The sequence below is a fragment of the Scylla paramamosain genome, chromosome 6, assembly GCF_035594125.1.
Source record: "Scylla paramamosain isolate STU-SP2022 chromosome 6, ASM3559412v1, whole genome shotgun sequence".
Taxonomy (NCBI): domain Eukaryota; kingdom Metazoa; phylum Arthropoda; class Malacostraca; order Decapoda; family Portunidae; genus Scylla; species Scylla paramamosain.
The window spans coordinates 1,792,057-1,805,000 of record NC_087156.1 but is presented as its reverse complement, the minus strand read 5'-3'; the positions used below and the strand labels follow the sequence as shown (position 1 = coordinate 1,805,000).

The following is a 12,944-nucleotide window of genomic DNA, read 5'->3' as shown; positions in this document are numbered from 1 at the left end:
CAGCCAGTCAGCCAGCCTCCCTCCATCCAAGGCAGCGATAAAAACAAGGCAGTATCGGGGAGTGTTCGGGTCACCGCGGCTAATTAGTGACATTTGATACATGCCCCTTCCCTATACCAGCCTCCTCCTGACGCCCCCCCTCCCTCCCTCCCTCCCTCCCGCACTCCGCATCTCCTCTCCTTCAGACTTGCACACACGCGCCTGTCTAACACCTCCAGCATTATGGAGTTTTGATGTCTGCGCTAAAACCTGTGTAATTATTTCCATCCTGTCCGCACTCCTCTGTTCTCTCTCTCTCTCTCTCTCTCTCTCTCTCTCTCTCTCTCTCTCTCTCTCTCTCTCTTGCATTCCCCCGTGCGTCACTTCTCCAAATGTTGTCCCGATTCAAGTTTGGCTAATTCAATGATAACCACTAATTTACGGCAAAACAGCGGGAGATTAGGGACGTTCTTCAGATAGCAATGATCGGCGCCGCGTCTTCCCGTTCGCCGCGCTCCCGGCAGGGTTGACACGATAAGGCGCCGCCCTACACTCGATAATGATGATATAAGGGCCATATAGGGCGGCCCGGACCACGGCATAATGGGGCTCGTTAGCGGCAGAGCTGATGGTGTGTCGCGGTCCCTGGACCAGCCCACTGTGGCGAGGGGTGCGCACACACACACACACACACACACACAGATAGATGGATAGGTAAGAACATTTTTCACCACATTTGATACTCAATAAATAGCAAAAATAAACCAAAATTAATAAATACTTGACAGAATAATGAAATACAAAAGATAATAAAACGAATAACTGTTGTCACACTTTTGACACACACACACACACACACACACACACACACAGAGGGGGACAGGGAGGGAAGGTGTCCTATCTGGCCTCTCTTTAAGGCGATATCGCAGCGCGTGTCTCTGGTATCATAACGTGTGTAATTACACCTTGTTACATTACTTAGCCGTTTGTTCTCCCTCGTCAACACGCAGAGCAAGGTGACACACAGTTCCCTTCATTAAGACTGATTAAACACCGTGATAGTGTTCACTCCGGCACTTGGAAGGTACACGTGCTGATGAGCTTCCACAGTTCCGGGACCATTCCAGTACGCGGCTTTGGTTTTCATTCCTGGAAGGAGGCAACAAGTGTGTGGCAGCGCGGGAGAGGCAGCGAGGGTCGTGAGACTTTCACTTGGGCCACGTCTTGGTGCGGGACTCTTGGTCAAGGCCGGTGCTGTCCGCTGCCTTGCTTCCCTCCTTACTCCCCCTATACGAGGCAGAGTTCTGTTTGTTCTCCCTGTGTCTTCCCCGCCGGTGAAAGTTTATCTCACTTATAATCTTTTCACTCGATCCCTTGTCAATAGTCCACATCTGCGGGAACACTGGGCCATCTAATCGACTAATTATCTTAATTAAACTACAAAGATTTTGAAGCCCGCTGACAGAATAGGCCCAACGAGGAGCATTTTTTTACCGCCGCCATGCCAGTTTAAAGTTTCCAATAATTAAAGGTCAATACAGGCGCGGGTATTAAAATAAATTTTATCTACCCTGCCCCGCGCACCCGGACGTTCATGTTGAAAATATTTTTCCCATTACACGCAGTACATTACGCTTTTTATTGGATTATTTCTATGGGTCACGTTCATGTTTTATACGGGCGTGTTTGTGCAGAGGGGAAGCGGCGGCCTTGTGCCAATGTGGCGCTGAAGAATTATTTAGTAATACGTACAGTGGAACGAATATATAATCCTCTTCCTCGTATGAATATTCATCGCGATTCGTGACCCGCGGCCATCACCGCCAGGCCGACTTGTGTCTTCCGCCTTGCCTGGCCTGCTGGCGGCTGTCCGCCACGCACCTCGCGGGCACGTGGCTCCCGCCGCCTCTTGATTTACATAAGTGTAAGGAAGTCTGGTGGTGATAAACAGGGCAGGCTGTGCAATGACCTTAAAAAATCACACCCACGCTGACAAGTTAGTGACGAGACAGTTACTTCCGCCGTGGCACGACAAGTCTGACTTGAGACAAGTGGATCATCGAGGCTACTGACGCGGGGCGAGCAACGACTTCTACTTAGAAAATGGATAAGACACTTTATCTCATCAGGCGCTCACTACGCAGTGGCTGTACCGCTGTCGCCTGCGCATCTCATTCTTGGTCTGAACGACGTGAATCAAATGAACTCGTCCTGTCTATACAGATAAGCGCTTCAAAATAGACAAACTATACTTCATTGGTCGTTTATGATAATGGTCTTTACTCGTTCCGGTCTGGTGACGGATGAGTTCAGTAGAGCACACACAGTAAGCCTGCCGCTGCCTGACCCCGCCCTTAAACGCCCACTACCTGCCCGGCCTTCTATAGACGGTCAACACGCGATCACTGTTGTTCGTTTTTTTATTCCCTGTGTCTCTACCTGAAGCAATCACTCGGGGAATGAAACGCTGGTTATTAATTAAACTGAGTGACTGGCATTTGTGGTGAGGCCGCAGGAGTGGCGTGTGTCGAGGCTCCTTCCTCAGAGGTAGGCTTGTGTGTGTGTGTGTGTGTGTGTGTGTGTGTGTGTGTGTGTGTGTGTGTGTCAGACTGAGTCACCGGTGAAGGATGATGACACGGCTGCTGAAGGGGCCATCCTGCCTCGCTCCAACCATCACCACCCATCACCCTGTTTACCTCTATGACTAATTCACATTCCCAAAACAGTCGCCACTTCTCTTCGCTTCCTTTTTGATCAACCTTTTTAGGGAATGGGAATTAAGCGCTGTTTTATTTATTTTTTTTTTTCATATTGAAGTCTTTGGTCAGCTTTGCTTATACGGAAACACACACATACACACACAATCACTCTCTCTCTCTCTCTCTCTCTCTTTCTCTCTCTCTCTCTCTCTCTCTCTCTCTCTCTCTCTCTCTCTCTCTCTCTCTCTCTCTCTCTCTCTCTCTCTCTCTCTGTGTGTGTGTGTGTGTCACCCACCTCCCCACATACACACACACACACACACACACATTCATAATTCATCCCGGCCCCGTGGATTGACTGAGCGCGTGTCGATGTAACCTTGATTAATATTAATGGTTCAACACCTTACCCGAGGGATCTCTTCGACCTCAAGCTTCTCGTCAAGAGGTGATCGCTGACCGCCCTCCCTCCTACCTTCCCTCCCACCCGCCTGCTTGCCTGCCCTGCCACCCTCTCACCTGCCTGCCCGCTAGTCCCCCCGTTCTCCTGTCAACTCCCCGCATGCTTGGTCTACTTTCGTCCACACCCACCGAGGAAAGGAGAAGAAGAGTGAGAAAAGGAGGGAGGGAAGAAGGAAGGAACGAAAGGAAGCAAGTAGTAGGTGGTGTTTGTGTTGGAGGGGGCCAGATGTCCACAATGCTTTCATATTGTAAGGAAGGAAGGAAGGGAGGGAGGAAGGGAAGGAGCGGGTGGTGGTGGTGGTGTGTGTTGAGGCGAGGTCAGTTTTTAACGATGCCTAAATATAATGAGTATTTGTATTCACGTGGGTTTTGCGTTTCTTCCGTGATGTGAGAGATGGAAATCTTTGGTTTGTTCGTGTATATTTATTTTGTTCTGGTGTCGGTTGAGAAGACTGTAAGTAAAGGTATAAAGTAGAGTTCAGGGTAATTCTAGTAGGTAGATGGAAGCATAATGATGAGTAAGATATATAGATAAGTTAATAGATAGATATATAGACAGATAGACAGATAGAGATAAAGATGGATGGATAAATAGATAGGCAAATAGACAGCCTGTTACATACATTATCAGCTTACTAAACACAATATACTATAATGAATACGACGTGCAAATAATTATTAATAAAATAAAAACATCATAAAACAACATGAAAGGTTAAGCAATGAAAACAAGTTCATGTAGGTAACCTTTTGCACTGATAACTTTGATATTTTCCCTTTGCATATTAAGAATATTTTGAATAAGAAATAGTTTGGGCTCCAGAAAATCAATTTGGTGTTATTAAATCTTTGTATATTATTGGGGTTACTAAAATTATCTATCTGTGTGTGTGTGTGTGTGTGTGTGTGTGTGTGTGTGTGTGTGTGTGTGTGTGTGTGTGTGTGTGTGTGTGTGTGTCCGGTGAAACTTTGCCCTATTCTGTGTTTTGCCTGTTGTACTTTACTGTTGTCTGTGTTTTTGTGGCTTGTCTAATGCATTTCTGTTACTCTTGTTACTGTTATTACTGTTGCTGTTGATATTGATAAAGAAGAAAAATATTAGAAAAGAAAATACCAAAACTGCAAGAAGCCATCGGGCCTACACGTGGCAATCCCTGTAAAGAGTCCCTTCATATCTCAACTAGGCGATTCAGCAAAGATTAGCACTGTTATCAGGAGACCATTTAGCGCGCAGTTACGCTCCGCAGTCTAATATTAAAGCACTACTTGATTGTAACAGAGACCTACACGTTGAGTCAATGTAATGATATGGATGCATTCAGTGGTGCTTCATCTAATGTTAGTGGCGTTGTAAGCAGCCTTGGTTGGAGGTGGTGGTGGTGGGAGTGATAAATGTCGGTAGTGACTATGACATATTGAGTTATCACAGCTTGGAACTCATTAAGCGGCAGGCGATGTTAATATACCTAAGTAGCCTTGGCACCATTGCTTGTTTGTCTACTGGAGGTTAAGTTATTCTCTTGATTATTACTCTCTTGCCCTTGTGACTCTTGAGTTTTAGCGGCTGTCACCTGCTGGCCGTGCGCCTGTGTGTTGCGACATGGGTGATGCTTGTATGTTGAGAGAGAGAGAGAGAGAGAGAGAGAGAGAGAGAGAGAGAGAGAGAGAGAGAGAGAGAGAGAGAGAGAGAGAGAGAGAGAGAGAGAGAGAGAGAGAGTCTTCCCCTAGGGGCCCCACTAACACGCCCTCTCCTCGTGTCCCGCAGAGGGCCGTGAGTGCGTCAACTGCGGCGCCACGTCGACGCCGCTGTGGCGACGCGACGGCAACGGCCACTACCTGTGCAACGCCTGCGGCCTCTACTACAAGATGAACGGACAGAACCGCCCGCTCATCAAGCCCAAGCAGCGCATGGTGAGTCCCCACAGTAATACTAACCTAATCTTACCTAATCTAACCTACCTAAAGCATGCGTCTCTTGTACCTTGCCAGGCTCCTTCCTGGCGTGGTGCAGTCGTGATCAGAACTCATAAGAACGTAAGACAGTAAGGGAAGCTGCAAGAAACCGTCAGGCCAACAAGTGGCGGTCCCTGTATGGAACATAAATCTTGTAATTTGAGATGATTGATTTAATTTGTGGCGCCGCAACATCGCGGTCATATGGCGTGAGTAACGAGTTCCACTTTTTTTTTTTTTTTTCATCAATCCTAATCTCCTCTGGTCTATTGTCAGTCTGGTAACAAAATCTAATTACTGGTAAATTCTTAGCAGATCAAAGGCCTCAAGATTAAAGGAAAACGGTAAAGACAGTGGAAGTGAGTGCGGTTCGCTGCTCGACTATGAATCACGGCTGTGCAATCCTCGGCACTTTGTCTTATAACTAGGGAGTATCCTCTCTTTCTTTCTTTCCTTTATATATATATATATATATATATATATATATATATATATATATATATATATATATATATATATATATATATATATATATATATATATATAGGGAGCTGGCCATCGACTATAAAAACAAGCTCTATTTACAGATATTATGACTACCACTCTCAAAAAAATAAAGGAAAAGATCTAACCATGTTATCAATTCAGTTCTGGCGGTGCTCGCTGCTCAACCCTCGAATCACTGACTCATATCATGGAAAGGTGTGGCAAAGCAGAATCAGGTAGGGAGAAGAGCATGAATACAAGAGCAAACGCTGGTAAACAAGAGTTGGGACCTATTCTGAGGAAGAAAACCATGACACAAAACACACTCACATTTCCAAGACACGCTATGCAACACCACTGAGATCCTGCCACAATCACAACATTGTAAAACTTCTACAGATCTAAAATTATTTGAACGACTGACTAAGCTCTAGTGCGGCAGTAACAAAACAGTCCTATGATAACGCAGTTCTTGAATAACCTTTTTTTTTTTGTTTGTTTTCCTTATTGCAGGATGATTTTCGTGTCTTAAATAACGCTTTATAGCCTAGAAAGGTAAAATTAACCTCATTTTCTCTTTTTCTCTGTGCAAACGATATATTTACAGTGGTGTGAATGCTAACGAAGGATGGCCACAGCTGTGATAGTTTAACAGAGTAACTGATGCTCTTTGAAAACAAGAGCAAAGGATTTCATATTATCTTTTCTTGCTGTGTGTCCATGCAAACATTTTTCCACAGTTCCCTGAGTGATAAAAATAGTGAAAAAAGCAGTAAATGACCAGCAGAATGACTGACGATCTTTAAAATAAGTCAAGGAGTTAATATTTTCATTTCTCCGTCCTGACTTTCTCACGGCGCAGGGAACAGAAGTATTGCCTTGATTGCCTTGCCTTTTAATACATCGATAGAAAGAATGAGGGCAATGGGGGAAGGGAAGGAAGGGAAGGCAGGAAAGGCAGGGAAGGCAGAGTATAGACGCCCCGACCCGCTTGCTGGAATGAAATACGATACACGAAGCTGGAGTGAAATTGGAGAGGAAAACTTAATTATCCAAGAGCTATTTAATCCTCCAGTCAATTCATGAGGTTTTTTTATTCATTTACTTTTTTTTTTATTTATTTTCAAGTGGATTTTGTTTCAGTGTTCGATTTATTTTGAAATTTCTGACTGATCTTCATGCGGCACTTTCTTCTGAGTTACTCGTATGTCTGTGGGGTCCTTCTTGTCTTACTTCTCGTACTCCTCTTTTTCTTCATCTTCTTCTTCTTTTCCTTTTCTTTTCTTCTTCTTTCTTTACTCTTCTTTACTTTCATTGCTCTTAACTGCATTTCCTCCTGCTCATTTCTTCTTTGTTCCTTTTTTTCTCTTCCTCTCCTCCTCCTCCTCCTCCTCCTCTTCCTCCGTCACCCTTTACCATATAATTTGTAAGAACAAGAACCCAAATAGCTGTGAAAAGTTCTGTTGCAAATCTTCTAGCCAGCATGATCATTTGTAATCTTCCTCCTCTTCCATTTCCATCTTCTCTTCATCATCCTCCTACTCGTACTCCTCCTCTTTCTTCTCCAAGTCTACTTCTTCTCTCCTGTTCTACCTCCTATCCACCATCTACTTCCTCTCACTCTTTCTCTAATAAGTACATCACACCCTCAGTTGCTATAACAAGGAATTAAACAAGACAGGGAGGTCAACAACACACTAAAACAGCACCCCAACACCACACCACAACACGCTCCCTTGCCCTTCCTTTCTTTCCCCACCGCTGGCCCTTTTAACCTCCTGCTCCTCCTCCTCCTGTAAGTGCCCCTCCTCCATGGTGCGATTTACGGCGGGTATCGAACGTGGGGTGCAGGAGAAGTCACGCAACCTCCAGACCGTGTCGCCACCTCGTTACTGAAGTCCTCGTGGGGGAGCGAAGAGTTAATGGAAGTGCTTATGAGAGAGAGAGAGAGAGAGAGAGAGAGAGAGAGAGAGAGAGAGAGAGAGAGAGAGAGAGAGAGAGAGAGAGAGAGAGAGAGAGAGAGAGAGAGAGAGAGAGAGTTTTGCACGTATTTTATGGTTCAAATTAAATGTTTTGTCTGTACTTACATCTTCAAGAATAATAGTTTTTTTTTCCTTAGATAGATAAATACATGAATGGATGGATAGATGAATGGATGGATAGGTGGATAGACTGATAAACAGATAGCTAGATAGATAGATAGATAGATAGACATAGATGGATGAATAGATAGATAGGTTCATAGATACATAGACAGACAGACATGTAGATATATATAGATAGATAAATATAGAGAAACGAAAAGGATAAAAAGTGACAGACAGACATTTATATACATACATACATATAAACATACATACATATATAATCTCATACACACGCACACACACACACACACACACACACACACACACACACACACACACACACACACACACACACACACACACACACACACACACACACACATGCAAATAGATAACACAGAGAATGTATTAGCAACACAACTTTTCCACATCCCAGCACCACCACCCACCCACCCACACACACACACACACATACACACACACCCAAGCAACACCCTTTTCTATACACATCACTCTGTCAACGCTACTCTGAGGATAACAAAAACATATTTAATACCTTTAATAACAAAAATGTCCAACCCTACATGGAAACAATCACGAGGAATTACCAGCAAACAGGCGCCGGTGCAACAAAGGACGCGACTTCCAGTGGCGCCTCAGAGACACACGGACATTTAAAAGAAATAACTCGCTATCCGTGCACGTTTCCATTCTGTGCTTGCGGTGGAATGAAATCTATTACACACACACACACACACACACACACACACACACACACACACACACAGGCAATTACGGTTATTTAGCTATTATTTTCGCAATCAAGGATTCCATAACTGGTGTCGTTCTTATGTAGATATGGAGGGAGAGAGGGAGTGAGAGATGGTGGAAGTGGTGGTGGTGGGGAAGGAGGCAGAGGAGAGTTGTTTTGGTAGTTGTGGCTGTGATGATTGTAGTGGTGGTGGTTGTGGTGGTGGTGGTCATAATAGTAGTAGTAGTAGTAGTAGTGGTAGTAGTAGTAGTAGTAGTAGTAGTAGAAGGAGGAGGAGGAGGAGGAGGAGGAGGAGGAGGAGGAGGAGGAGGAGGCCTAGAAGTAAGAGCAGTAGCAGTAGTACCAACAATATAAGTAGCAGCAATGTTAAGCGCTGTGGATGGCACTAGGCATGAGTGCGTGGTAATAGTAGAAGTAGTAGTAGTAGTAGTAGTAGTAGTAGTTGTAGTAGAAGAAGTAGTAGCAGCAGCAGCAGAATGGTAGACGTGATGGGCGGCACGCGGCAGCAGCAGGGTGGCGGCGGCAGCAATGCTCTACTTGCGTCGTCTGAGAGTAAATAATTCACACTAATAATTCAACGACAAACACGAGGACCAGGCGGGGTAATTGTCGGGGACTGCGCCACCTGCACCCCTCGGCCCGAGGCTCCAAAGGGCACTCTTCCTTGCGTCTCGGAGCAAGTGTGTGTGGCAACGCCCCTCGAGGTCTTGCCGATTTTTTCTTCCATAAGTAATTGAGGTGGCACCGCTCGAGCCAAGATGGTGGTGGCCGTGGCGGTGGCGGCGGAGGTGGTGGCGGTGATGGTGGTGGTGGTGGTGTGCATGGATCCCGGACATTACTCCTGAGGTGGTATACACGCGAGGCTCTGACATCACTGACATCATCTATGGTGACTTAGTATTCATGAGTGTCGCAAATTTGGCAGGAAAAATTTGTCTCGAGCACGTCGTGGGGGAGGGGATGGCGTGGCTTGGCTGTGAGGTAAAGAATATTACACTGCTATGATAGAAAAGTACGTGTTTTCTGTGTAGTTAGTATGAAAGGTAAATTAGGTGGTAATACGATACCTTTTCTAACCTGCGTGATGTGTTATATTCCTCCTTTTCTTCCTTCCATCTACACTTTTCCATAACTTCAAACTGTCGCTCATTACCATCAAGTACTTAATGTAAGAGTAATTTTATACTACCATACCTATTCTAATCTCTACTACGTTCTCTTCGTACAGTAAATTTCTTTTTCTTTCATCCACACCTTCCTTTAACTTCAAATCATCGTTACACATCTCTATCATCCAGTTAGTAGAAAAGTAAAGATGACAGTCTGATCGATACCTTCTATAATCTCTACCTGCGTTTTACTCCTCTAGCTTCCCTGCCTTCCACACACACATCTTCCTGGGACTTCAAATCTTCGTCACACATATATCACCCAGCTGATGTAGAGATAAATACACGTGATAATTCTATACCCTCAACTCCACTGGCTTTCCATCTTTCCATCTACACTTTCCTACAACTTCAAACTGTCACCCTTCGGTCTTCCAACCCTCCTTCTACTGCTGCTCCACCTCCCTACACCACCATCACCACCACCACCACCAGCTCCCACAAGCTATTACACAAATCAAGCAGTCGACAGGACACGGCAAAAGTAAACAGGCAGCCCCCACCTTGCGCCTCGCGACTATTGATTACATGTGGGGTGGCGAGCCTCCAGGTCCCCCCCTCCCGCCTCTCCCAGCCACCCGTCCCCCTCACCCCTCACCCAGCCACGCGCCACCCATCCTTCCCTGTAAGCCGCTGCCGTCGCTTTTCAACTCCTCCTCCACCTCCATCTCCTCCTCCTCCTCCTCCTCCAGTTCCACCTCCTCCTTCTCCTTCATGAGCACCCATTCGAGTTGCACCATTTCCAAGCCTCCCGCCGCCCTCATCACCATGCCAGCGATCACTTCTACTGGTCCCGATGCGCCAGCCACCATGTCCGCCACCATTGGCGTCACCAGTGCCGCCATAATCACTGCTCCCGATGTTCTTACCGCTGCTCTTATCACCGCCTGCTTTGCCACCGCTCCCCGCGCCATCCCCGCCTCCCTACACGCCGTCATCATCATCCTACACCGTCACCTCACAATGCTGGAATGCTCGGATCCTCGCTTCCAACATCCTTCCCCTGATAGCTGGCGGGGAAATGCATGAGGATATACACTCGTACAAAAAGCCAAACATTCTTTTTTTTTTTTTCCAGGAAACGTGCATGGAGACGGAGATTTGATAAAAAGTAATTGATAAATATTCAACAGATTGAGAGATTAGCGAGGAGCAGATCGGCATGTAGATGGATGGAGGAGTTATCTGTTATCTCCCGCACTGACTGACTAAGAGCAATAGATCAATAACCGAGGGACACACAGCACAGCACAGCACAGCACACAGGTGTTCAGAGGTGCGCCACACGCCACCTCCCGTATAGCCAGACCATGTATATTAACTTTACGGCTACAGATTCTCATTTCCCTCACAGATTACCTTCTTGAAATTGATCTTTTTATTATCGTCAACAGGGCGGCTTAGTTACTGAAGACTGAAGCGATGGGATTAGTTCTCAGCATACAGGTGTTTATCATATAGGGAGAGTATTAGTCGCAGGTGTCGTGCGCGAAATGGTGAAGGTATCTACTACTTCCCGTCAAGACAAATAACTGGAGGGCGGGGGAGACAGACAGACAGACAGACAGACGGACAGACAGACAGACAGACTGGTGCAGGGAACAAAACACCCACCCTTGTTGTCTCCGTGAATAACCGTCACATAAATAACAAGGACTCCTGTGAAATATATTATTCAAATATAAGATGACGAAACTGAATGAGGCAAATATCCAGCCGTGCCATAAATACTTCTCAATAAATCAGTGGCGGCGGCTGGGCCTCGCTGGAGCAGCAGCCACACAGCGGCGGCGGCGGCGGCAACGTTCTCACAGCCCACCTTTAACGCCGGACAAACTCCAGTGAATGGCCGCAGCGAAAGCGACGCGGACTAGGCCCAATATTTCCACGCCCCAAATAATCTATACAGCAGCCCGACATCCCCTTCAAGAGCCGAGGCGAGGCGCTTATATGTACACACACTCACACCCGCGATCACACTTACAAGTATTCCTTCACATTTAAGCCTCGAGATGACGTAAATGATATTGAAAAAATGTAAATATTTAGCATTTTGAACGCCATATATTGGAAGACACTTGATGCTTTAACGTGTTATTAGCTTTTTCATTGCCAGATATTTTTTTTTCCCATAGTCACCCACAAATTTTAAGAACTTGTATTTCTACCAGTCTCTTCAATAGTTTCGTAACCAAGAAAACACAAAATTAACCTCCTACTCTATATCTGGCAAAACAGCTATACAGTGCTCTGAATGCTACCAAAAGGAGACCAAGGCAGTAAATAAGTCAGACATTTGTTTTTCCACTAGTCTCTTCAACTGCACTCTAACCTAGAACATAAAATTAACCTCTTATTCAATATCCAAATAAATAATTCCTCACAGTGCTTTGAATGTTAACTAAGGGAGACCAGGGCAGTAAAAAGGCTCAAATATAGACCAAACAGTCGTCGGGCGAGGAACACAACTGGACAGAAGATGAGAAAGTAAAGGAAGCTGCAAGAAGTCATCAGGGCTACACGTGTCAGTTCTTTTATTAACTATATTTAACTACTTCCACTGCCATTCCCATCTATAAATATGTTTAGTCTTCTTTTAGAGCTTCTCATTGACTCAACACTAACAACGATTATTGAGTCTATTGCATTCATCTACCATCGTATTTGAGAGCCAGTTTCTTGATATCTCCTTATCAAAATCTAACTTTATCAAGCTTGAACCTGTTACTTCATACCTTATCTTTATTTATGAAACAGGAGCAGAAAAAAGACTCACTGAAGTGCCAGTCCCCAAAGAGTAGAGCCAAAGGGGTTTTCCCCAAAATGACAAGAAAATTAAGTGTCATGAAATCTCCGTCGTGAAAGAACTCAAGTTATAAGTAAGGGGGAATACAGACGCAGCTTGACAGTCTGCCCCACGTAACAGCTGACGATGACGATGATGATGATGGTGGCTTTGGCGATGATACACATGTCACAACTGGTCCCCCCGCTGTCAGCCTCAGAGCACGAGAACCCTTGTAATTGGCTCCCTATCAATATTTACGCGGTATCTGTTATTTCCACCCGTGCTGCATAAATAATTGCACGATGCGTCCCGCCGCCATTATACGTGGAGCTGAGTGGAGTGAGTGGAGGAGTGGATGGGGGTGAGTGAAGTGGGTAACATAGGTGGAGTGAGTGAGTGAAGGGATTATTTAGAGTGAGTGGAGTGACTGAAAGATGTGGATTTGTTGTGATGAATGAAATTAGCAGAGTACGTGAATGAAGTGAGAGGAGTGGATGGAGTCAGCGAGGTGAGTGGAGAGGGTGGAGTGAGTGTACAGGGTTGGCAGGG

General features: G+C 45.5%; 1 protein-coding gene across 2 annotated transcripts in view; it reads left to right on the top strand.

Annotated features, from left to right (window-relative positions):
• Positions 1-12,944, top strand: part of LOC135101195 (GATA-binding factor C-like) — a 206,147-nt gene that overhangs the window by 67,120 nt on the left and 126,083 nt on the right. For both annotated transcript variants that reach the window (XM_064004805.1, XM_064004804.1), the window contains exon 4: positions 4,906-5,051. In XM_064004805.1, coding sequence (XP_063860875.1) covers positions 4,906-5,051 — 146 coding nt within the window. The remainder of the gene's footprint in view (positions 1-4,905; positions 5,052-12,944) is intronic.